Genomic DNA, 26,417 nt, shown 5'->3' on the forward strand with positions numbered 1-26,417 from the left:
TGCATTTCCATCATTTAAAATTCATAAACTAAGTACATTTAGACTAAGGAAAGACGATATTTAGGCCTGAATGTAGTAATATTGTATCACGAAAACCCTTTTTTATCTAACTGTAGTTTTATTAGCATGAGGGCACATTGGATGGGAAATTGGGATACTGTGCAACATGTGATGGGCTGTGTACGTCTTTTAACGTCAATGTCCACTTAAGAAACATGTGCTCAACACTTTCAAGTATTTACCAGCGTTTGAAGCCACACATCAAATCAAATATACATTGTTTACGATCCCACTCCATGCCATGCTCCACTGCCCCAGGGAAACTATTCTTTCCCTGATCCTTCTCTAATTATCTCCTCTCGCTCTCCTTCTTCCCTCCCTATTTCTTCTTTTCACCTCTTCCTTCCCTGTTCTCTTCATTTAGTCTTTGTCTGTTTTTTTATTTCTATATTTCTTTAATCGATACGCTGTGGTTAAGAATGCTTTGGAGTTGATTCAAGTGCTCAATATATTTCAGACCAGTTCTAATATGTTAAATAACCTCCCATGAATTTACCTCATGATCAGAAAGTTACAAAGAAAATCACAGCAATAAATCTTCTTTCAAATTCATTTCCCAAAGTAACCGTTTAGGCAACGTACCAATGTCAAGCTATTGATTTATAACCATGTACTCTGAATGTAAACATCTACATCAAGCAGAATCGATTAAAGAAACAAATCCATATTTTACATTAGTATTTATGTGTGCGCGTGCCTAAAGTGAACTCACACCAAGACATTTTAAATCATTCATTTGAGACGCGCCGGCCACCATTTGATCCCGTCTAACCTAGCTATGCTAACCTAGCCATGCTAACAAAGCTTCGCTCACGTCGGCACTCTAACCTATAGGTGCGCTAATTCGGACCATTATCACAACACACCAGCTGCTGTCGAGCTAGCTGTGAATTAGCCCAGTTCTGTCACAACGAGACGCTACGTAAACATCTGATGGGAATACGAACCAGGATGACACCTGCTCCCCCCATGCTCACTCTGCCACTACCTGTCTCCCTCTCTCCCTCTCCCCCTCGCTCTTCTCTATGTGTCACTAGGTGATCCTCTCCCTCTGTCTCCGTCTCTGTCTCTCGCTCCCTTGCTCGCTCTCTTTGTCTTGTGCATAATTACGTGGCCATTGTTGTCTCACTCTCCCATCCTCTGTCTCACTCACACACACACACACACACACACACACACACACACACACACACACACACACACAGACACACAGACACTGATGTTTTGCCCTCAGTTTTCCCCAGAGGGCAAAGCCACCTCTCTCTCTGCGAGGTAGTGAACTTTGACCCTGTGGTTGTCAACACTAGACTGGTCCAACCCTATCAGTGTTATTGGAAGGCGTTCAGGAGGTGACCTACAGCGGCAGTTGGGCCAGTCCAACTCAAACGCTCTGTGGGGTGGAGACGCAGGGCCTCCTGCGATAAGGGGGCAGGCTGCGTCGATAGCAGCGGGGCACCTAGATTAAAACCACCCCTGGAACACTGGCTAATAGACCGGCCCCCACCATGATATCTGACTCTCTGACTCAACGAGTAGGATAGAGGGCAAACTGGGCTTATTTGCTACGTTTCAAATGAGCTATTTAGAATAAAAAATGACAATTAACAATTATTTAATTGAAGAATCTATTTCATAATGTTAACAAATTATTTCTATGTGAGGCAGTGTAATTATAAGCAGTGTAAATGTCTTGGGGTTTGCTTATGTTAATATTGGGACAAAAGTTGTAATGTGGCTCTGTACTTGTCAAGGATTTGAAGGAAGATTAAACGTTTAACTTCGCCGTTTGATCAGTGTACGTCCCTCCACCCTGGTCATTATATCCGTATTAAGATTGATAATCTCTCGAATATTTGAACGTAATAGTCTATAAAATGTCACACATAATAGCAAATGCTAATCATAAGTCACAGCGCAAAGTGACGTCTTACATGGGAATCGCTTTGTCTGACAAGCAGCCGAGAAAGAGTAATCATTTTATTATGAATGAACCAAATATTGGAATTGCTGTAGTATTGAGAAGCAACTGTTTGGTATTTATTCTTTTATGAAGCACTTTAAACAATTCATAGATTATCAAAATAAGTTTCAATCAATGTTCTGTCGATCGACTTATCTATGCAGCCAATGTTAACGTAACATGTTCTAGACCCATCTCATGGAATAAATGTCCACACATGAGATGCTTTGGACCATCTCAGGGAATAACCTGTTACCATAACATGTTGTGGACTCTCAGTGAATACACGTTAATATTACATGATGTAAAGTCTCTCTGTGAATACATGTTAATATCACAAGTTGTAAAGTCTCTCAGTGAATACATGTTCATATCACATGTTGTAAAGTCTCTCATTGAATACATGTTAATATCAAATGTTCTAAAGTCTCTCAGTGAATACATGTTAATATCACATGTTGTAAAGTCTCTCAGTGAATACATGTTGATATCACATGTTGTAAAGTCTCTCAGTGAATTCATGTTAACATCACATGTTGTAAAGTCTCTCAGTGAATTCATGTTAATATCACATGTTGTAAAGTCTCTCAGTGAATTCATGTTAATGTCATATGTCGGAAAGTCAGTTAATACATGTTAACATCACATGTAAAGTCTCAGTAAATTCTTGGCTGTATTCACATGTTGATCAGTCTCTCAGTGAATTCATGTTAATATCAAATGTAAATTCTCAGTAAATTCTTGTCTGTATCACATGTTGATCAGTCTCCCTGTGAATACATGTTAACATCACACCCAGGGTCAGTGCTGCTTGTGCTAGAGTCCAGATCTCTTGGAGACCTGCTGCTCCCCTCGTGGACACTAGCCCCACACCCAGCTGTCTTAGTGTGTTTGATGTATTAATAATTGTTTGAATAATTGATGATGTCGAGGCTGACACTTGAGGTGGAGCTGCAGGTGGAGTTCAGGTGATGGCTGTCAGAACCATACGTCTTGCACCCTCACACACTCACTCACACTCACTAACTCACTCTTCCTATACGTTACACTCTGTACCCCTGGGATCCCCTTCACAGATGTAGAGAATATAAGGTGTGTGTTCTTTTGGAGGGGGTTGTGTGTGTGTGTCGGTGTGGGTGTGTGTGACTGCTTGTCACACACACCCACACCCACAGTGGTCTGCTTTGATGCCTTCTTCACACCAGCCCCTGTTGGGGACCTGGTCACCTTAGGGAGAAGTTGGAGGTGAGAGGGGGCCCCCCCCTCCCCCTCTCCCCCTTAGGGCAGGTGAGGAGGAGGAAGGTGGCGGGGGGATGGAGGGGGGAGGAGGAGGAACATGATGCTCCTGTGGGCTCCTACAGCATACTGCTTAGCAACAGCCAATCAGCTGGGACCTGCCAGCCAGCTCGTCGTCCAATGGCGTCGGAGTGTGGGGTAGGGCTCAGAATTTGAGTTGGCTACCCCGACCGGCCTAGAGGAGGTGAAGAGGAGGAGGAGGAGGAAGAGGAGGAGGAGGGAGAACAGGAGAAAGAAGTGAAGGAGAGGATGTGGGCAGGATGAGGAGAGGAGAGGAGGAGAAGGTGTTTTGTTGGGGAAGGGGGAGAGTTCATGTCCTTGTTGTGTGAAGAAGTGTGTAACCAGGGAGAGAGGCGGGTTATTAATAGACGCCGTCCCCAACATGCGGGGAGTCCAGTGGAGTCAGGGCGTGGCCCCAGCTCTCCGTCTCACGCGGGAAAAACTGAAAGTTTGGCTGAGTAAAGTTTTCGGAGTAAGTGTAAAAAAAATATATAATGAAAGAAAAAGGCGTAGCCTTATGTTTTTCTTGACGCATGTTTCGTGAGCGGTGGGGGAAGCGAGGGGAGGGGGGTAGCCGGGGACACGAGCGGGGGAGTTAGGATGGGGGGGGTGGGGGTTAGGACACGAGTGAGTTTAGGACGACCAGACCTGAGCCGGCTAGGGTTTAGTCGGCTCAGAGAGTCTTACCCAGCCTTCAGCTCTGGGTAGCGGGCTCCTCCTGCTCTCTCTCTCTCTCTCCTGTGTGGCTGTGAATGTGCTGACCAACCCGTTCCTCCTCTGTGTGGTGGACGCTCGGCTGGATGCTGCTGCTGCAGCAAGACTGGGCGGCCGCCGCCGCCGCCGCCGCTCCTCTGTTGCCATGACAACGTTGTTTACAAACTCCCCGTCAGCAGGCGGGCCGCCCGGAGCGGTTCGGCTGCTGCTGGTGTGATATTACGTATTAATACATAACATGATCATGATCCTATAGTTAACAATTCGCGTCTTTTATTTATTCATAGAGCACTTTCCCCCCCCAAACGGTTAGATATTGCCTACAAATTGAAAAAGTTGTTTGCAAACCGCCCCAAATAAAAAAAAACGACCTAAAGTAATAAAAGCAACGCAGAATAGGATCACTAAACATGGAAAATAGATGAGCACATTAGCGGTGCAGCCGCGGATAAGAACGCGCTTTCAAATGGATTCAGCTCAGCCTGAGCGCTGAGACCGCCCGCTCGAAACCCCCCCCCCCCCCCCCGTGTCCGTCACTGACGAGAACAGGTAAGGAGGGGGATCGATGGATTGATTGACAGGCCCTGTCAGTCTCCTGGCTTGTGAGGTCATCACAGGGAGACGGCCGGACGCAGGGGCGCTGGTCTTTGCGGGGGTCGGGAGGACCCCCACTGCAGTGCTGCGGCATGGGTGGGGCAGAGGGGAAAGGTGGGAGATGTTTAGTGCTGCGAGAAGAGTCCAACCCCCCCCCGGTGACAACAACAGTTGGTTAAAGCACCCGGCACTAGGACCGCACGGGGCGCCGCCTGCTGCTGGCAGCTGCTCACTGCTTAGCAACAACCAATCAGACGCCGGGATCGGTGTAGGACGCCGGCCAATGGGTGGACGGGAGAGTGGCGCCACGGAGTTTGGATTTTAGCACGTGGGAGATGCTGCGGGAGAGAGGGGAGGGAGAGGGAGTATGGTATGGAGAGAGACAGGCTGAGGGAGACGGACTGACAGAGGAAGAATACCAGGGATGAGAGAGGGAGGGAGGGAGGGAGGGAGGGAGGGAGCGAGGGTGAGGTATAGAAGTGAGGCGTTGGGGAGAGAGGAATGAAAAACAGATGCAGTACTTTAACAGCACGACGGACCCTCCTAAACCGCGAGCTTGGGTCTAACACTAGTACCTCTCTCCTGTCAGGCGTGAGATCGATGAGGGGTGTGTCCGAGGCTGCGGGGACCCCCAGGGTGCTGAGCGGCTGGTCCGTCATTGGCTGTGTGATCTCTCTGGGCCACGCCCCGACACGCCCCTGCAGAAGAACGACGACGACGACGCCGCTGAACTTTGACGGTTCACTTAAAGTGGGGAGGTGTTCGCCCTGTTGAGACTCTAGGCGCGTCCGTAGCTCAACTCTGCACTCTGCTCCTAGTTTCTAAAGAAGCCTCGAGATGAATTCCAGATGCTGCACTCCAAACAATGGTCCAATCTCTTGGAGGCGTCGTTAATACCAATACACTCGGTGGGCTTTAAAAGCTTTCTGACAGTAATGCAGGTTTCAACAAGTGCTTGTTGTTGGTGTTGCAGCACTTTCCAAACACAATGTTTCAATTTGTTTATTACACATATATATTTGTAAATGTATTTATTTGTGTGTTTAAATGTTCATTAGTGTGTAAGGGTATGTATTCTCCAGGTGTGTGTATATTATATACAGGTGTGAGTATATTATATACAGGTGTAGGGGTATAAAGTCTCCAGGTGTGTGTGTGTGTGTGTGTGTGTGTGTGTGTATGTATACTTTATCCAGGTGTGTGTGTATATTTTATCCAGGTGTAGGAGTATAGCCTCATACATATGTACTCCAGCGGTTGTTTCAAACGGGCGTGGCCGCTCCACTACCCTCACACACTCCACAATGTAACCAGGGCGACTGCTGTTGCATGGTTACAGGCTGTCGCCTCCTGCCATTGGCCCACATACCGCAGGGCCGCCTGCCTGTTGGCTGAGGTGGGGGGAGTCAAACGCTGCGCCGTGATTGGCTGAGGGGCGCGGGGCAGACGGCAGGGATTGGAGGAGCCGGGGCCTGCTCCTCGGAGAGCTGGCCTGTGTACACATCCTGTTTCTGAATGGAGCTTGTTTACCGGGGCTGTGCTAGCGCAGCGCTAACTGCTAATGCAGCAGTTTGACTGTAAGCCTGTGAACTGAGGAAGCCCTGCCTGACGCGACAACAGGCTAGCGGGTTCATGGTGGCTGAGACTGTCTTTACTGCTCTCTCTCTCTCTGCCGGAGTCTCTCTCTCTCTCTCTCTCTCTCTCTCTCTCCCGTCTGCCCTGCTCTCTCCCTGGTCCTCTCCTTTTCTCCTGTTTTTATGTCTATCTATCTTTCCTTCTGCGTTTTCCGTCTTCTCTCTCTCTCTCTCTCTCTCTCTCTCTCTCTCTCTCTCTCTCTCTCTCTCTCTCTCTCTCTCTCTTTTTTTCAATTAAGTCAACATTTTCTCTTCCTGTCTGTCTGGCTCTCTGTCAGTTTGTGTCTCTCTGGCTCTCTTAATCCGTCTCTCTTCGTCTGTCTCTGTCACGCCTTCCACCTTTCCAACATGTCCTTCGTGAAGTGGTGGACTCCAACCCCCCCCCACCCCTGTCTTCCTCCATGTGCTCCCAGAGGTCTTTGGTTCCAGACAAAAGACGACACCACGCTAGTCGTAGCCGTTGTTGTTTATCGTGTGATTCGGATGGCTGTAGTCCTACTTTATTTATAGTATAACTAAACTAGCTCCTCCCACTTCCATCTGCCGCTACCAGGACACACACACACACACACACACACACACACACACACACACACACACACACACACACACACACACACACACACACACACACACACACACACATCCTTCATCTGTAATACAAAGAGTCTACAAAGGGCTTTGATCTCCAATAAAACTCTCTCTACACCCTCCCCCCCCCGTCTCTCGCCCTCTCGCTCTATCTCCCCCTCTCTTACTCTCTCCTTCCATCCTCATTTATCTCTGTCTCTCTGGTTTCTCTGTGAAGTTGAACTCGATGATCTCAGCATGTAGCATGTAGCGCCTGTGTGTGTGTGTGTGTGTGTGTGTGTGTGTGTGCGCGCGCATGCTCCACCCTCTCCGGATGCCTACTGCTTAGCAACAACCAATCAGCCTAATATTTTTGGCAGGGCTGCTCAGCCAATGGGAGCGGAGCGAGAGAGGGGTTTTGGCGCGACGGTGTTTTTTTTTTTTTTTAAGAGAAGCGGTACCTCTCCTCCGTAACCACGGCGGCGGCGTCGGCGGCGCGGAGGACTCGACGCCCCGCAGCAGATCCTGGAAGATAATCCCGCCCTTTGATGGCGTGGAGTACACACACACACACACACACACACACATGGCTCATTAATGTTAAGCGCCCTCATTTGCATATATATGCGTGTGCTGTTCCAGCCTGGAGAGCTGTACGAGGCGGAGGGGCAGGGGGGGGGCGGCGTGCTGCATGGGCGCGTTACCATGACGACGCCGGGGCTGCACTACAATAACAACAGTGGCCGGACGGCAACGCGGTTTCTGAACTACAATAACAGTGACTGAAATAACAGTGATTGATCTACCATAACAGTGACTGAACTACATTAACAGTGACTGAACTACCATAACAGTGACTGAACTACCATAACAGTGACTGAACTACCATAACAGTGACTGAACTACAATTACAATAACAGTGACTGAACTACAATAACAGCGACTGAACTACATTAACAGTGACTGAACTACCATCACAGTGACTGAACTAAATGAACAGTGACTGAACTACACTAACAGTGACTGAACTACCATAACGGTGACTGAACTACACTAACAGTGACTGAACTACATTCACAGTGACTGAACTACAATAACAGTGACTGAACTACACTAACTGACTGAACTACAGTAACAGTGACTGAACTACCATAACAGTGATTGAAGTACAATTACAATAACAGTGACTGAACTACAATAACAGCGACTGAACTACATTAGCAGTGACTGAAATAAGTGACAGAACTACATTAACAGTGACTGAAATAACAGACTGATAATAACTGACTGAACTCCAAAAGTGAATGACCGTATGAGTTTCTGAACTAATATAACAGTGGCTGAACTGTAATAACAGTGACTTAAATAACTGACAGAACTAAATTAACAACAGTGGCTACATGGCAACGCAGTTTCTGAGCTACAACAACAGTTTCTGAACTACAATAACAGGCTAAAGCTGTCTGAACTGCAATATTACCATTTCTGAACTACAATGGCAACATCTGAACAACAATAACAACAGTTTCTATAACGACAATATCAGCAGTTTGTGACCTACAATAGAAACAGTTTCTGGACTAAAGCGTAAAGACTTTCTGAACAACGATAACCTCAGTTTCTGAAATTCTGAACTATTACTATTTCTGAAGTCCAATAACTGTGACTGAGCTACTTAAACAGTTTTATTTAACTCAAATAACCGTTACTGACATGCAATAACAACATTTTGAACTACAAAATCATTTTCCGAACAGCAAAACATTTTCTGAACAACGATAACAGTTCCTGTAACAACAAATAACAGCTTGTGAACCACAATCAGTTTCTGTACTCCAACATCAGCAGTGTCTGAACTACAACGCCGTTGTCTGAACTCCGAGCGGCTGAACTACTTATTTCCAGTTATTGTGCGAGCAGCCTGGATAAAACGGCCATTTGCATACTAGGTGACCCGGTTGAGGAATCTGGGCCATTCGTATCTAGAACTGGTGTTCAGCGTGGTCTTCCCTCAGTGACTCACCCTGCTGCTACTGAGAGAACGTCCCGGCCCAGAACAGGTAGTCTCATGCAGCCCCGCTGTGTTATCCATCTAAAACGCTGTCTCCTCCGCAAACATCAGCGGTCACGCCCCCTGCCCTCCTGGGGTCTCTCTCCGGGGCTGGGAGGTGATGGGGGGGGGCTCTCTCCTGGGCGGGGAGGGGGGCTCCCTGACACTCCTGCCGTCCGTCACTCGGTCAACAAAGTTTATGTTAACGAGTGTTTACCCCCCCTGCCCCACCTACCCCTAGACAGACGGATCAATACCCGGGTTGGGCGTAGGCGTGGACGCACGGCGTGCCCATGAGCACTGCGGCAGGACGGGGTGGTGCCGGAGGGCGGGTGTCTGAGGCTACAGCCGTAAAGATGTTAGTGGTTACACTGGGAGCCGTTGTCAGCCCGTGTTGCTGAGCAGTTTAACCGCTCCTGGTGACAAGAGGAGCCTGGCTCCGGTCCTCCTCCTGCTTAGCCAGAGCTGTCCACGTGCTCCTCCTGCTCCTCCTCCTCCTCTCCGCCGCACTCCTCCTCCGTGCTCTCCTCCTCCTCCACCCTCTCCTCCTGCCTCTTCTCTCTCTTCCTTCTACACCCTCGCCTCCTCCTCTTCCCTCTCCTCCTGCTCCAGCACACACACTCCTCCCCCTCTTCCTCCTCCACTCTCTCCTCCTCCTCTTCCCTCTCCTCCTGCTCCTTCTCTTCCTCCTCCTCCACTTCCCTCTTCTCCTGCTCCTCCTCCTCCTCCTCCTCCTCCTGCACCATCAACTCCCCGTGAAGCCTGCCAGCTGAATCTTCCCTGCATAAAACAGAAAAGTTCTGAGCGGGCTTTTGATGTAAATTCGAAGTTTTCAATCCTATGTTGTTTTTTTTCTCCAAGGTTTTATGGGCAGGACAGACTAGCAGCATTAGAGTCGGCGTTCTGAGTGGAAATTGAACCCGTCTAGGCATCCAGGAGCAGGACACCCTTTGTCCTCTGCCCCTCCATGTTGGATTAGGATGACCTCTGGTTTGACTGGACACATCTGGATGACAACACTGTGGTTTATGTGTTGGTGCTTTCCCCACCTCTTCTTCACCAGCCCCCGTTAGCTGTAGCCTAGCTGGTGTAACCTTTCTTACTGCCCTCCCCACTGAAGTACAAGTATTATAATAGTAACACTGTTAACGGTATTGTATCCTATCAGACACTAGAGGCGTGGGGTTTCGAAGTAGTTATTGTAGTAGTCATACAATTATGACTGTGGTGCAGCCTGATGTAGTGACAAAGAGCCCTGCGACTCCACCGGTTGTACCTCCTCAAGGACCTGCTCTTCAAGTGATCCCCTGGTAACATCAGTGTGTGTGTGTGTGTGTGTGTGTCTTAAAAAGCGAACCTTGAGTTTATGATCTCTCATTGCTGTTACTCGTCTGGGTTCTGCCCCGCTGTTGTTCTTGAAGAAGGCTGCTGTGGTTCTTGAAGAAGGCTGCTGTGTTTCTTGAAGCAGGCTACTGTGGTTCATGAAGCAGGCTGCTGTGGTTCTTGAAGAAGGCTGCTGTGGTTCTTGAAGAAGGCTGCTGTGGTTCTTGAAGCAGGCTACTGTGGTTCTTGAAGAAGGCTGCTGTGGTTCTTGAAGCAGGCTGCTGTGGTTCTTGAAGCGGGCTACTGTGGTTCTTGAAGCAGACTGGCAGCGCCAAGCTCTTGTCGTGGCTACTCTCACTCTGGTCGCATGCTTGGCGTGGGTCTGGACAAAAAGCGTCTGCCAATGACTGTATAGTCAGGATACACACAGACCACTGACTTAGTCCCAACTCGTATTGCCAGATTTAAATTACCCACTCATACAACTAATCTGGTGTTCAACGATAGAACACCTGGTGTAAAATAGATAGAACAAGCATAACATCCATCTACCGATCGATTAAAAGTACCAATAGATTGATTTGTGTGCTTTAAAATGTATATTTATTCAAAGAGGAGACCATGTTTCAACACAAGCCGGAGCCACATAGAACTTGGGGATGGATGGATCCAGTTAGTCCCAGACCGCCTGTTACGACCACATGTGTTTGGGTGGAGATAAGACCCCGAAGAGAGGGGTATCTGGGAGCTAGGGCCTCCCCACTAATGGTTTATTAATAGTAATATGGAAGGTTCTCCTAGTGGTAATCCTCATGGATTAATATGGAAAACTTTTCACTAATCTTTTAGTCTCCCATTTTAATCACAGTTTGTCATTATGGTTATAATTGTTTTGATTGGAATCTGGTCCGTTCTGATTGGCTGTTAGTTGAGTAGGCCTGTTTCGTTGGCTGTTAGATGTCCAAATCTATTCTGAGTGGTTGATAGATCTTTATCCAGATGCTGATTTGCCGTTAGATGTGTAATATAGACGCTGATTGACCGTTTAATGTGCATGTCAATTCTGATTACATCTTTAATAAGGATGCTGATTGGCCGTTAGATGTACACGCGTGTTCTGATTACCTGAAGGTGGATGCACGCTTTGTGAATGGCTGTGAGCTCTGTACGGTGGGTCCTGATTGGCTGTGTGTGTGCAGGTCTCTGGTGATCATCTCCACGCTGGACGGCCGCATCTCGGCCCTGGACCCTCACAACCAGGGCAGGAAGCAGTGGGACCTGGACGTGGGCTCCGGCTGCCTGGTGTCCTCCAGCCTCAGCAAACCTGAGGTACTCACCCACCCACCCACTCACTCTCGCTCACTCTCTAACACTCACTCACTCTCGCTCACTCTCTAACGCTCACTCACTCTCGTTCACTCACTCTCTCACTCTCTCTCTCTCTCTCTCACTCTCTCGCTCACTCTCTCGCTTACTCACTCTCTCGCTCACTCTCTCTCTCACTCTCTCGCTCACTCTCTCACTCTCAATCACTCTCTCGCTCACTCTCGTACTCTCACTCTCGCTCAGTCTCTCGCTCACTCTCTCGCTCAGTCTCTTGCTCACTCTCTCACTCACTTTCTCACCCACTCTCTCACTCACTCAATCTCGCTCACTCTCTCGCTCACTCTCTCGCTCGCTCACTCTCGCTCACTCTTGTTCACTCTCTCGCTCACTCACTCACTCGCTCAGACATACTCTTTCACACTCTCACTCCCTCACACACTCTCTCACTCTCTCATTCAGACATACTCTCACACTCTCACACTAACTTAGACTGACATGCTCAGTTAGACACACACACTCTCTCACTTTCACACTCACTCACTCACTCACTCGCACTCTCTCTCTCTCTCTCTCTCTCTCGCTCTCTCTCTCTCTCCTGGCAAGCCATATGTTCAGAACTCAGTTCACCACGTACAATCAGCCAAGGATATCGCACACACACGCGCGCGCACACAGACACACACACACACACGCACACACACTAGGAGCCATCTAAAGCCTTTCATATACTGTGTTTGTTTGTTTCTTATGCCTTGAGGAGAAATCTTTTTTGCTGGCCTTTTGTGATCCACACACACACACACACACCACACACACCGCCCCCACCGTCTGCGTGGACACGGCTTATCTCGCCCACACGCCAACAACACGCTAGGTGGGGCGGGGGGGGGGGGGGGGCGGGTGCCCGGAGTGATGGCCGCAGGCACGCTGCCATGATGCTCGCTCTGTGATGTGGACTCAGGACGCAGAACACGCCCCTCGGGGAGTGGGGAGGGGGGCCCGCGCCTGGGATCCTAACAAGGTCCGGGGGGGCTAGCCATGCCGGGCCTGGGGGGGGGGGGCGGGGGGGGGACTGCTGCCGTTTTGGGCGCTAGAAGCCTAATAAACGGGCCGGTTGTCGAGGGCGATGGTGGGCTGGTTACCCGGGGGGAGTGTTTTTGGTGTAAGTGCCTCTGCGCTCAGGCGGCAGTAGGAGAAGAATCCCGGAGGACTTCCTGTGCACTGGGCGAGCGAGAAGCGAGGAGGGAGTGGGAGAGCCCGGAGCCGCGTGGCCCCGGCCTCTATGAGCGTTTAATGACGGCGTGCCTCAAGGAGCCGTGCGAGGTGCCCTTTCAGTTTGGATGGGCGTCTAATTGGGTAATGGTCTTTTGAGGTGGGCTCCTGGGGGCTCTCCTAATTAGACCCTACATTAAAGATTTATCTACCAGTGGTGTTGTACGGTCAAGGAATTCCTAGATCTATAGATCTATGTATCGATAGATCTATAGATAAAAACACATGGTGATGAAGAGCTATGTGGGGGGCCTGTGTGTGTGTGTGTGTGTGTGTGTGTGTGTGTGTGTGTGTGTGTGTGTGTGTGTGTGTGTGTGTGTGTGTGTGTGTGTGTGTGAAGTTCCCCCCAGTTGGGGTCTCCGGGACCTTCACAGGGCCGGGGTCAGCTGGGAGTCTTGGGCGCGCTGTAGCGCTTAGTTCTCCAAACTGGCTCCAAACACTACACTTCCCAGAGACCCCTGGGAACACAGAGAGGAGGTTTGAAGAGGGCTGCGAATGTTCCAGAACAAGGCAGCAGAGAAGCAGTGAAGACTCCTTCACAAGAAGACCTTCGGGAACATTTAGAAGATCTTCTTCCAAAGAGACCTACAGAGAATATCTTCCTTTTTCTTTCGAGGGATTTTGTTCATTAAGAAGCAGAAAGGGTTAGACAGTACAGAGATGGGTCATTGAGGAGCAGGTAGGGGGTAGACAGTACAGAGATGGCTCATTGAGGAGCAGGTAGGGGGTAGACAGTACAGAGACAGGTCATTAAGGAGCAGGTAGAGGTTAGACAGTATAGAGATGTTTTTCAGGAGCAGGTAGGGGTTAGGCAGTATAGAGGCCAGTCATTAGGCATTTTTACACTGCCAAGCCAGTACGTCGCGTCTTGGCACACCCTGCAATTTCCCTGTCTTTCCTGTGTAATACCAAGGGGGTATAATCCGCCTTCATCAAGGATCCGGCTTTTTTGGTTCATAGGAGTTAGCAGGACTGCATACGGAGTACCTTTAGAATAATTTGCGTACTCTGAATGTTTTTGTAGTTCAGTCACTGCAAGAATGAGTATACATCTGAGTGTAGGCTACAAACGCGATTAACTATTTACAAGTGAAAAATTTTGCTGACCACTTGTTTTTTTATCCCGACTAAAGCCTTGTAAGGAAAGTTCCTCTGGTACTTTCTTGTAGATCGTACCATCTTTCCCTGTCTTTGTTAAATGCGAATGCATCACCTCATCTGCCATGATCGTCAGCAGCTCGCAGATTTCACTGTCTCCCAAGTTAGAACTACTCATGTTGATATCGCTGAGTTGTCTCTGTTTTAGAGACAACTCAGCAACACCTCTACCCAAGTTCCACCCCTGGAACCGCGAAGCCGTCATGAAAATAAAACCCCCAATATGTGATGGGTCCGAGAGGGGAAATTTGGGTGCGAAATCAATCTGGTATATTACCTCGGTCAGTGTAAACGCGTGGACCATGCCGGGAAAAAGGTGGCCATATTTGGCAGTCTAAAAACATTTATTAAGAAGCAGAAAGGGTTAGACAGTACAGAGACAGGTCGTTAAGGAGCAAGTAGTGGTTAGACAGTACAGAGACAAGTCATTAAGGTCATTAACAAATGACCGATGGTGATCGAACACAGAACCTTTCAGCTAGGAGTAAACCAGCCTTGCCACAAGACTATCCAATACCCCCTTCCCCCAAGAGAAAGACAGAACAAATGTGTGTTTCTGTGTGTGTGTGTGTGTGTGCAGGCGTTTGTGTGCATTTGAGTGTGCGTCTGTGTGCATGTGCGTGTGCAATGTATGCGCGTGTTTATGCGTGTGCTAGTCGGACACGCCATTGGCGACGGTATACATATTTACAACTTTGTTGACTTCAGCACGGATGTGTTTCGGCACCCCTCTGGCCCCTCTAACCTGGGAAGATTCAGGACCCCCCCACCTCCCACCCCCCCGGGCGCCTAGCAACTGGAGGATTTGATTGGCGCGTGGCGTTGTTCCGCCAGACAACAGTCTGCTCGGTGATTAGAGACGCTTCCATTGGCCGGTCAGATCCCGCCAGCCGGGAACCAGCCAATCACCTTCTGCTGCTGCAGAGAAGTCTGTGTTTGTGTGTGTGTGTGTGTGTGTGTGTGTGTGTGTGTGTGTGTGTGTGTGTGTGTGTGTGTGTGTGTGTTAAAAAGGGACAATACATTCAGCATTGTCCGCAGAAATAAAGAGTTACTGGCCAGGGAGAAAAGAGTGTGTGTGTGTGTGTGTGTGTGACTGTGTTGGTGTGTGTGAGTCATAAGTCGGTAAGGGTTAAATAGATCGGGGGGGGGGGGGATTATCAGGGTGGTGAGGTAATGCCTCAGACAATGAATGATGTCACCCCACACACACACACTGCCGGCACGCGGCGTGAATGAGTGAGTGTGTGAATGAATGATGATTTCATCAGATTGATGGCAGGAAGGAGACGGAGACAACACAAACACTCAACCGTGTTGCACAACGGTATGTGGTTGTGTTGGTGTGTCTCACCGTCACCCAAAATGCGCACACTATTGACTTTATTTGGCGGTAAAACAGGAAATATTTCCTTTCGCTTTAGTTATACGCCTGCTCAACTTTATTGTTTCGCAATAAAATCACATCACACTATTATGTTGCACATTAAAACATGACAATATTTAATCCTCACAGCAAAAACAACACAATATTTGTGTTGATACGTGGTTTATATGTTTATTATACGCAATACAAGTGCGTATAAATCAATAAAATCTATCTAAAAAATATTTTAGATTGGCCTCCGGCTTTTAGTCATGATCACGTATTTCTACATCAGTGGCTCCCGCCCTCCCCCATCAGATCTACTGGGAACCAGTAATACTCACGTACCAGGACGTTTACTGGTAAGGAGTGTGAGGAAGAGAGAAGGTCAAATGATCAGATCCACTGAGGACCAGTACTCCCCTTGTACCAGGACATTTGCTGGTGTTAACTGGGGAGACCTTTGAAAACCAAAAAAAATGTGGAAAATATATTTATGAAACGTTTTCTCACCAGCCCTCATTATAATTCCTTTATATATGTCTTTATAATACATTTGGAAGGCAGTTTGCCGGTAACATAAGTGTTCCCGTGTGTGTGTGTGTGTGTGTGTGTGTGTGTGTGTGTGTGTGTGTGTGTGTGTGTGTGTGTGTGTGTGTGTGTGTGTGTGTGTGTGTGTGTGTGTGTGTGTGTGTGTGTGTGTGCTAAGCGAAGGCTCTCAGCATGAAGAGCCAAAGCATTCACCAGAACCCGTCAAAATATGTCCGAACACATGTTCAGGCATCTCCTCAGACGCCCTCCACGGATCCCCCGCCTCCGATAGACCATCGTTAAGCCCCTTTAAGTCAGCCTCATCGCCGCGGCAACGCCAGGGGGAGTGGTTAATTATTAACCTGCAGATCCAATCAAGGGCTCTTTTTCAAGAGCCTGCGTTGATTAGGAGTTCGGTGGAATAGAGTGGGGGGGGGGGGGGAGAGGAGTGGGGGAGGGAGGATGAGAGTGGGGGAGGGTGGACTAGAGTGGGGGGAAGGAGGAGGAGACTGGGGGAGGGAGGAGGAGAGGGGGGGAGGGAGGAGGAGAGGGGGGAGGGAGGAGGAGAGTAGGGGGAGGGAGGAGGAGAGTAGGGGGAGGGAGGAGGAGAGAGGGGGAGGGAGGAGAGAGGGAGGAAGGGTGAGGAGAGGGAGGGGGGAAGGAAGGAGAGTCGGGTGAGGGTAGAAGGGGGGATGAGAGTGGGTGAGGGAGGGGGAGAGTGGGGGAGGGAGGAGAGAGGGAGGAAGGGGGAGGAGAGAGAGGGGGGAAGGAAGGAGAGTCGGGGTGAGGGTAGAAGGGAGGATGAGTGGGTGAGGGAGGAGGAGAGTGGGGGAGGGAGGAGATTGGGAGTAAGTGTGAGGAGAGAGAGGGGGGAAGGAAGGAGAGTCGGGGTGAGGGTAGAAGGGAGGATGAGAGTGGGTCGATTGGGGGTAAGTAAACCGAACAGGGGTCAGCCTGGCCCCTCCATGTGCTGTCTAGCCCCGGTCACAGGCTGCGCTCCCCAGGGGTCAGAGGTCGTGACAGAGCTTGTGAGTGTCCAGTAGTAATAGAGACAAAGCCTCGGAAACACTTGAGTCTGAACAGCTAGAGGATGTTTTACTGTCCTGACAGACAGGCGGACGTCCTGTCGATACAGGAAGCAGTCAGGCAGAGCACACACACACACACACACACACACACACACACACACACACACACACACACACACACACACACACACACACACACACACACACACACACACACACACAGATATAACTCCTCAGACACTGTCTAGTGGTGTGTGTGTGTGTGTTGGAGGGGCGGAGCTTATTCAGACATCAGGAGAGGAGTGACTCACCACCCTCCCTCGCTCCCTCCCTCCCCTTAAACCTCTTACTAGTCAGGTCAATTGTCTGTCAGCCGGTATGGTGTGATGTACACACACACACACACACACACACACACACACACACACACACGCAGTGCTAAATATATCCTCCTCATCTCCTCACTCTCTCCTCTTCATCTCCCCTCCGGACAATCTGGGCGATGACATCACCTTGTCCCACACCTCCATCCTTAATCTTCATCAACCGTGTCCCACATTCCTCCTCCCCTCCCCCCTCTCCCTCCTCCACCCCCTCTTTCTCTTCCTCCTCCCCCTCTTCCTCTCCCTTCTCCTCCTCCTCTCCCTCCTCCTCCCCCTCCTCTCCCTCTAACTCTCCCTCGTCCTCTTCATCTTCCTCCTCTTCCTCTCCCTTCTCCTCCTCCTCCCCCTCCTCTCCCTCTAACTCTCCCTCGTCCTCTTCATCCTCCTCCTGTTCCTCCTCCCTCTCCCTGCTCCTGCTCCTCTCTGGGACCAATATACCTTTTCAGGAGAAACGATCGACAGGAAATGGACACAGAAAGTTTAATTGGATCTTATTCTCAAACTAGCCGACACCGTTTTGATTGTTTGATTTGATTGAAGTTCACTCGGCTTCCCCAAGTAAAAAAAAGTAAATTCAATTCACTCGTCAAATAATAATAAATGAAATACATAACAGATATATATATACCCTATAAACTCAAATTAATTAATTAATTACCTTCTTATGTGATGTTATATAGAATGTGTGATTTAAGGACAGGTGCGGTTGACATTTCATTATGGATGTCCCAGGTCATACGAGGGCTGTCAAAGTAAAAGCCCCCCTCTTAATAATAACAGAAGAAGTGAAACGTCTTCTAAAGACTTCCATTAAACCTTCTAGTTAAGTAAAACACCGGTCTGGATACCTGGCGCTCCACCAGCAAATAAAACAGAAACTAAGGCTTTCTGTTCAGTCAGCCATTAATTCCTGCTCTGTGTGTGTGTGTGTGTGTGTGTGTGTGTGTGTGTGTGTGTGTGTGTGTGTGTGCATGCGTATTTCTGCGTGTGTGTGTTTGTGTCTGTGCGTGTCTGCGTGCGTGTCTGTGCGTGTGTGTGTGTGTGCGCGCGTTTGTGCATGCGTATTTCTGCGTAGATGTGTCTGCGTGTGTGTGTCTGTGCATGCATGCGTGTGTGTGTGTAAAAGCATAAGATTAAAATGATTTAGTGATGTAATCAGTGTGTGGCTCCACCTCTCCGCCGCTGACCTGCTCCGGCGGTTAAATCAGGATCAGGCTCGCGGTCGGACGGTGATGTCATCCTGGCAAGACCCCCTGCTGTTGGCACACACACGCATACATCAATTTGAACACACACACACAGACACGCATACATTGACACACATACACACACACACACACACACATCCATCCATTTGTGCATGCACATACACACACACACACACACACATTGACACACACACACGCACATCAGTTTGCACAAGCAGACACACACACACACACACACACACACACACACACACACACACACACACACACACACACACACACAGGTGCAGGTTAATTAGTGGGTCTGAGGTCTCTGTGTGGACGCGGGCCAGAAGACTCTCTAGAACGTATTAGTGTCGTTCGGGGCACTTAGTGTTCTATCGGACCTCCCGAGTCTGGAGCACTTGACTCAACTCCTCGACCAATAGGGGGCTGCGAGGAGGGGGGGGGGGGGGGGGGGGGGGGGGCTCGGAGCCAGCAACACCGCCTGTTACGTAACGGCCCTGAGACACGCTGACTGCACGGAGAGCGGAGCGGCAGAAGGAGCCTCTTGAGGACTTTGGCTTGTTGCCCGTCACCGTCACGAGTTTTTCCCGTTCGAGGCGGGTTACCATGGCAACAAATAGTTCCATTCAGCTTGTGCAGCCTTGCCGTAGCGTGTATGCTCAGTATCACAGTGGGGGGGGGGGGGGGGGGTACGCTCATAAAACAAACATAAAACAAATGGACAAAGTTGTGAGTTTAGCTTTATATCCTCAGTAGTGGGAGACTGACGCCAAAGGGTTGCAGATGAAAGGCTATAAGAGCGCTGTTTATTTTGAAGTGCCCCCTCTCCTCTCCTCCTCCTCCTCCCCCCTCTCCTCCTCCTCCTCCCCCCTCTCCTCTACTTCTCATCCTCATCTTACCTCTCCTCTCCTCCTTCTCCTTCTCCTCCACCCTAACCTCGCCTCCATCTCATTTACCCTGACCTCTCTTCTCCTCCTCCACCTTAACCTCTCCTCTCTTCTCCTCCTTCTCCTCTACCCTAACTTCTCCTCTCCTCCTCTTCTTCCACTTAATCTCTCCCTTCACCTTCACCTTAACCTCTCCTCTTCCTCCTCTTCTCCTCCTCCTCCACCCTAACGGTGCCCTCATCCTGCTCTACCACCCTTTCCTCCTCCTCCACCTCCTCCTCCACCCTCTCCTCCTCCTCCTCCTCCTCCTCCACCTTAACAGGCCTCTCCTCCTCCTCCTCCTCCACCCTAACAGGCCTCTCCTCCTCCTCCTCCTCAACCCTAACACCCCTCTCCTCCTCCTCCTCCTTCTCCTCCTCCTCCTCCTCCTCCTCAACCCTAACAGCCCTCTCCTCATCCACCTCCTCTTCCTCCTCCTCCTCCTCCACCCTAACAGCCCTCTCCTCATCCACCTCCTCCTCCTCCTCCTCCTCCACCCTAACAGGCCTCTCCTCCTCCTCCTCCTCAACCCTAACACCCCTCTCCTCCTCCTCCTTCTTCTCCTCCTCCTCCTCCTCCTCCACCCTAACAGCCCTCTCCTCATCCACCTCCTCTTCCTCCTCCTCCTCCTCCACCCTAACAGCCCTCTCCTCCTCCTCCTCCTCCTCCACCTTAACAGGCCTCTCCTCCTCCTCCTCCTCCACCCTAACAGGCCTCTCCTCCTCCTCCTCCTCAACCCTAACACCCCTCTCCTCCTCCTCCTCCTTCTCCTCCTCCTCCTCCTCCTCCTCAACCCTAACAGCCCTCTCCTCATCCACCTCCTCTTCCTCCTCCTCCTCCTCCACCCTAACAGCCCTCTCCTCATCCACCTCCTCCTCCTCCTCCTCCTCCACCCTAACAGGCCTCTCCTCCTCCTCCTCCTCAACCCTAACACCCCTCTCCTCCTCCTCCTTCTTCTCCTCCTCCTCCTCCTCCTCCACCCTAACAGCCCTCTCCTCATCCACCTCCTCTTCCTCCTCCTCCTCCTCCACCCTAACAGCCCTCTCCTCCTCCTCCTCCTCCTCCTCCTCCTCCTCACCCCTAACAGCCCTCTGCTCCACCCCCAGGTGTTTGGGAACAAGATGCTGATCCCCTCTCTGGACGGGGACCTGTTCCAGTGGAACCGGGACCGGGAGACAATGGAGGCGGTGCCCTTCAGCGTGGAGTCCCTGCTGGAGTCGTCCTACCGGGTGGGGGAGGACACGGTGCTGGTGGGAGGGAAGACCCTCACCACCTACGGCCTGGGGGCGTACAGCGGCAAGGTAGGACCACGACCATGAAGCCAGCACCGCACCCCCAGGGCTTTAGATCCACCGTCACCCAAAACCAGTACAACACCACCAGGGCTTTAGATCCACCGTCACCCAAAACCAGTACAACACCACCAGGGCTTTAGATCCACCGTCACCCAAAACCAGTACAACACCACCAGGGCTTTAGATCCAGCGCCACCCAAAACCAGTACAACACCACCGGGACTTTAGATCCACCGTCACCCAAAACCAGTACAACACCACCAGGGGCTTTAGATCCACTGTCACCCAAAACCAGTACAACACCACCAGGGGCTTTAGTTCCACCGTCACCCAAAACCAGTACAACACCACCTGGGGCTTTAGATCCACCGTCACCCAAAACCAGTACAACACCACCAGGGCTTTAGATCCACCGCCACCCAAAACCAGTACAACACCACCAGGGCTTTAGATCCACCGCCACCCAAAACCAGTACAACACCACCAGGGGCTTTAGATCCAGCGCCACCCAAAACCAGTACAACACCCCCAGGGACTTTAGATCCACGTCACCCAAAACCAGCACAACACCACCAGGACTTTAGATCCACCGCCACCCAAAACCAGTACAACACCACCAGGGGCTTTAGATCCAGCGCCACCCAAAACCAGTACAACACCCCCAGGGACTTTAGATCCACGTCACCCAAAACCAGTACAACACCCCCAGGGCTTTAGATCCACCGCCACCCAAAACCAGTGCTGCTGTACCATGCTGGAACCAGTGTCTGTGTGCTGTACAGGGAAAAGAGTACCAGGGCAGTATGATGGTCATTACAGTGGTCTACTCCCAGTGAAGAGGTACTGAGCTGGGAGCCCCAATGTGCTTGAGAACGATGCAGAACCCTGTAGAAGATCCTTAGGAAGTTGGTCTGCATTCACTGGGACTGACTGGTTGTTGGGGGATTTGAGTTCTGAACACACACAAGGGATGGCAAATCAAAAGGAAAGAACGGACGAATCCAATACAAATGGTTCCCCATGGTTCCTCCTGGTTCCTAACGGTTCCTGTCAGTTCCTTAGGGTCCCTAATGGTTCATCCTGGGTTCTCACGGTTCATCCTGGTTCCTCCCGGTTCCTCCCGGTTCCTCACGGCTCCTGTATTCTGGTGTCTTCCCGGTTCTTCCTGATTCCGATCGTTTCCTGTCAGTTCCTTACGGTCCACCATTTTATTTATTTATTTCTGCATCCATTTTTGACCGATTCTTTTTTTTTTTTTACAACCTGGCTTTCAATGCTTATTTTAAGTCGATCCAATTTTTATGTTTAGCCTGCATGTCAAGCATATCATGATACGGCAATAGACGTGGAACTCTGTACAGGCCTGCTTAGGCTTCGCTCACGCCTCACACAGATGTTGTATTTGTGCCGAACAAGTAAACTCTGAACTCCTCCTGGTTCCTAACAGTTCCTCCTAGTTCCTCACAGCCCCTGTGTTCTGTTGTTCCTCAGCTGCGGTACATCTGCTCTACGGTGGGCTGCAGTCGCTGGGAGGAGGAGGAGGTGGAGGCTGTGGAAGGAGAAGACGTTCTGCTGCTCCAGAGGACCCAGAAGACTGTCCGGGCGGTGCGGCCTCGCTCTGGGCTGGAGAAGTAAGTCTGATCCCTCCGCTCTTGGTTTTGGATTTTGGACAGGAATACAAACGTTTTCCCACAAGCTGGATTTCACTCTGGATTGGGAGATGTAGCAGTGGATGTACGAAGTGGTTCATAGTTAGCCTGGCTAACACCAGACCTCATCTCAATCTACATTGAGATGAGGTCTGGGTACCACACATTCATTTTCTCATATTTGAGGCGTGTTTTGCGATTGCCCGGAGCCGTTTATTGGGCGCTACGAATGTCTATCATTTGAGTCTGTACGTGGCTCATAGCCAATCAAAGCCTGTTGGTGGCAGGGCAAAGACATCCTTCTTGGTAATGAAAGAGTTTAACGCCGAAAGTTGCTCTTTTTTCAAAATAAACTTGCGATCTAAACTACTCAGAACACTATCTAAGGCTGCATCGAAAGGTAACACGTCTGCTGCCATTTTGGATCCGTAAACTACAAGCTTCGGTGTGTCGCATAGACGTCAGCATCTTCTTGCCGTCCCTCCCCGTTCTGTGATTGGTTCTCTATCTCAAGCAAAAATCGGATCCATGGAATCCAGGCTTCCTAGCAGCGCGAAATGAAATCCCGCGCACGGCAGCATGAGTATACCCAGGCTAGTTCATAGTACAGTTGTTAGGATAACAGTATGAAAGTTATTTTGATTATTTGAGTGTTTACCATCAGTGTGATCGTATAAAAGTTGATAATGGTTTAATGACCATGGGGCCACACACAAGAAGTAAAAAAAAACAGAGTTAGCCAAGTAAGCTCATTGGTGGTTGTGAGCATTAACTATGGCTATAACTAGTACCTGGACAATTACTAGGAATATAACTAGGACTGGTACTATAAGTATGAATATGCCAAGACTATAAATAGGACTAGGACTATAAGAAGAACTATAAGTAGGACTAGAACTAGATCTATAACTAGGACTAGGACTATGCCAAGACTATGACTAGGAATATAACTAGGATTAGGACTAGCTCTGTGCCAAGACTATAACTAGGACTAGGACTATAAGTAGGACCATAACTACAACCGCCACCGTCACCATGACTACGTACAGCGCTAGGTGCAGCACAGGAGCCTGTATCCTGAGCCCCTCCCTCTCTCTCCCCCCCCCCCCAGGTGGAACTTCAGCGTGGGCAACTTTGAGCTGAAGTTCGTCCCGCAGATCCAGTCGGGCCTCCACTTCCTGGAGGCGGGAATGGGGAGCGGGGACTCATGGCGGGAGGAGAGGAAGGACAGCCAGCGGGTCATCACGGAGGACCCCCAGCAGGGGGCGCCGGAGGGGCCGCAGCAGAACCCCCGGCCCCTGGACCTGGACCTGGACCTGGTCATCAAGGTCTCGGTGCCGGACTGGAAGGTGATGGCCTTCAGCACCCAGCCCAGCGGGCAGCTGGTCTGGGAGCACCAGGTGGGTTCTCCGGGGACGACGGCTCTTGTGCGGACATCGTTACGAATGTGTATCGGTGTATATGTGCGTGAGTAAAGAAGTACATTTGATCCGCAGATGTACTTCTCTACTTTCAGCTTTGACACCCACATGTCCATATGGGAGCGAAGCCGCAGGCTGAAATGAGTTAACACACGGAAGCTAGAATCTGCTAACACATTGAAGTTAACACATGGAAGCTCAAATCACCTAACACATTGAAGCTAAATAAAGCTCCCACATATGCGCTTAAATCAACTTATGTGTATTGGCTAACGTCAGCTAAACATAGGAGCTAACAACCGCCAGCACTTATGAGCTAACAACAGCTAGCATGTAGGAGCTAACGTCAACTATGGCATACATGCTATCATCAGCTAACTTAGGAGCCAATAAATATACGTTCGACTGAGGCAAGTTGTGGTCAGAGTGTTACCATGGTGCTAAGTTGAACGTGTGTGTGTGTGTGTGTGTGTGTGTAGTTCTGCACGCCCATCGCTTCAGCATGGTTGGTGGGCGGGGGCAAGGTCACACCAATCAGCTTGTTCGATGACACGGCGTACAGCAGCCAATCAGACATGGAGGAGGAGGAGGATGACGACATCATGGAGAAGGCCAGGGGAGCCACGCAGTCCAGCGTTTACCTGGGTAACACTCACACGCACACACACAAACACACAAGCTCGCAGTTGTACCATGCACACACACACACACACACGCACACAAGCACACTCATACGCAGATGTACGCACATGCACTCACACACATGCACTCACACACACACACACACACAGACATGCTAACACACAAATGCACATACACATGCTCACATGCTCACACACACACACACACACACATGCACACATGCTCAAACATACACATACACACCCTCAAACGCACACACATGCTCAAACACAGGCACGCACACAAAATGCTCACAAGCACAAACTCTCACCTTCTCTCTATTTGAATACAGTGCAGTGCAACAATGAATGAAGGTCCTTCCTTCTAGTTTGAATAACATTTCCTCGGACCGTTAGGGGAGGAGTGTGTTTCTGATTTGAATAACACTTAAATGAAACCCGGACAGAGAAAGAGCTTTCTCCCTGTTTAAACAACGTTTCATTGGACCGTTAAAGCTGGTTCCTCTAGTGTAAATAAAGTTTAATTGAAGGGTTAAATGAGGCGTGTGTGTGGTTCTAGTTTAAATGAAGTGTTATTGACTACAGTGGTTTCTGCTGAACCGGCCTGCTGTAGGGCAGCTGCACAGGGACGTTTAAACACAATGAATCGAATGTTTGGATGCTTGAACAAAGTTGTATTGAATTTGTTAAGAGGGGTGTTTGAATAAAGTTATATTGAATGTGTTACAGAGGTTGCGGTCTAATAGTCTTTCCTGCTGAGGAAGGGTCCTAACTGAGTGAATTGACCCGGAAGTATCTAATATGCAGCCAGGATAAGAGCGGTTTGAATCCTTTAAACGCTAAGGAAAGGAGCTTCCATGCTCCCTTCTTATCTCCTTTAGCGTAGGGTATGCTGGACCACCCTTTAGGAAGGGAAAATATGGTAGTGCCGTCGCACAGAAACATTTAAAGTGACACAACATTCAGCCCTTCACCTAAACAAACATCCAATTGTATTAGGTAACACAGGGATGCAAAGGGATGTTTACATAAAGTTGTCTTGAATGTTCCGGGGATGTTTACTAAAAGTTGTGTTGGATGTTCCAGGGATGTTCCAGGGCCAGCTGTACCTTCAGTCCTCCGTGAGGATCTCAGAGAAGTTCCCCTCCAAGGCTCTGGGGGAGAAGGAGGTCATCCCCCTTCCAACGGTCAAGTGGAAGCCTCTCATCCGTGAGTTCCCATTGGCTGGGCGTTAATGAGACGCAATGTGATTGGCTAAATGATTCTCATCGAGCTCTTATTGTGGAAGGAGTGTGATCGATGGGTATATCTTATTGTGAAAGGTGTGTGATCGATGGTGGGCTCTTATTTTGAAAGGAATGTGAGAGTTTGGGAGCTCTTATTGTGAAAGGAATGTGAGAGATGGGGAGCTCTTATTGTGAAAGGAATGTGATCCATGGGGAGCTCTTATGTGGAAGGAGTGTGATCGATGGAAAACTCTTATTGTGAAAGGAGTGTGAGAGATGGGAGCTCTTATTGTGAAAGGAGTGTGAGAGATGGGGAGCTCTTATTGTGAAAGGAATGTGATCCATGGGGAGCTCTTATGTGGAAGGAGTGTGATCGATGGAAAACTCTTATTGTGAAAGGAGTGTGAGAGATGGGAGCTCTTATTGTGAAATGAATGTGAGCGATGGGGAGCTCTTATTGTGAAAGGAGTGTGAGCGACGGGGAGGCCGTGCTGTCTGGTTCTGACCGGTCTCTGCCCCCCCCAACCCAGACTCGCCCTCCCGGACCCCCGTGCTGGTGGGCTCGGAGGAGTTCGACAAGTGTCTGAACAACGACAAGTTCTCCCACGACGAGTACAGCAACGGGGCGCTGTCCATCCTGCAGTACCCCTACGGTAGGGCTTTTACTGTGACACACCATCCATGTCCTGTGTAGAAGTCCCCTACGGTAGTGCTTTTACTGTGAAACACCATCCACGTCCTGTGTAGAAGTACTCCTACGGTAGGGCTTTTACTGTGAAACAC

General features: G+C 49.8%; 1 protein-coding gene across 2 annotated transcripts in view; it reads left to right on the top strand.

The window, feature by feature from the left end:
* eif2ak3 (eukaryotic translation initiation factor 2-alpha kinase 3) overlaps positions 1-26,417 on the top strand; it is a 45,978-nt gene that overhangs the window by 3,305 nt on the left and 16,256 nt on the right. For both annotated transcript variants that reach the window (XM_079752627.1, XM_079752628.1), the window contains exons 2-8: positions 11,401-11,530; positions 20,509-20,703; positions 22,189-22,328; positions 23,458-23,746; positions 24,247-24,412; positions 25,495-25,617; positions 26,165-26,287. In XM_079752627.1, coding sequence (XP_079608753.1) covers positions 11,401-11,530; positions 20,509-20,703; positions 22,189-22,328; positions 23,458-23,746; positions 24,247-24,412; positions 25,495-25,617; positions 26,165-26,287 — 1,166 coding nt within the window. The remainder of the gene's footprint in view (positions 1-11,400; positions 11,531-20,508; positions 20,704-22,188; positions 22,329-23,457; positions 23,747-24,246; positions 24,413-25,494; positions 25,618-26,164; positions 26,288-26,417) is intronic.

Source organism: Pollachius pollachius (assembly GCF_949987615.1).
Source record: "Pollachius pollachius genome assembly, chromosome: 15".
Lineage (NCBI taxonomy): Eukaryota > Metazoa > Chordata > Actinopteri > Gadiformes > Gadidae > Pollachius > Pollachius pollachius.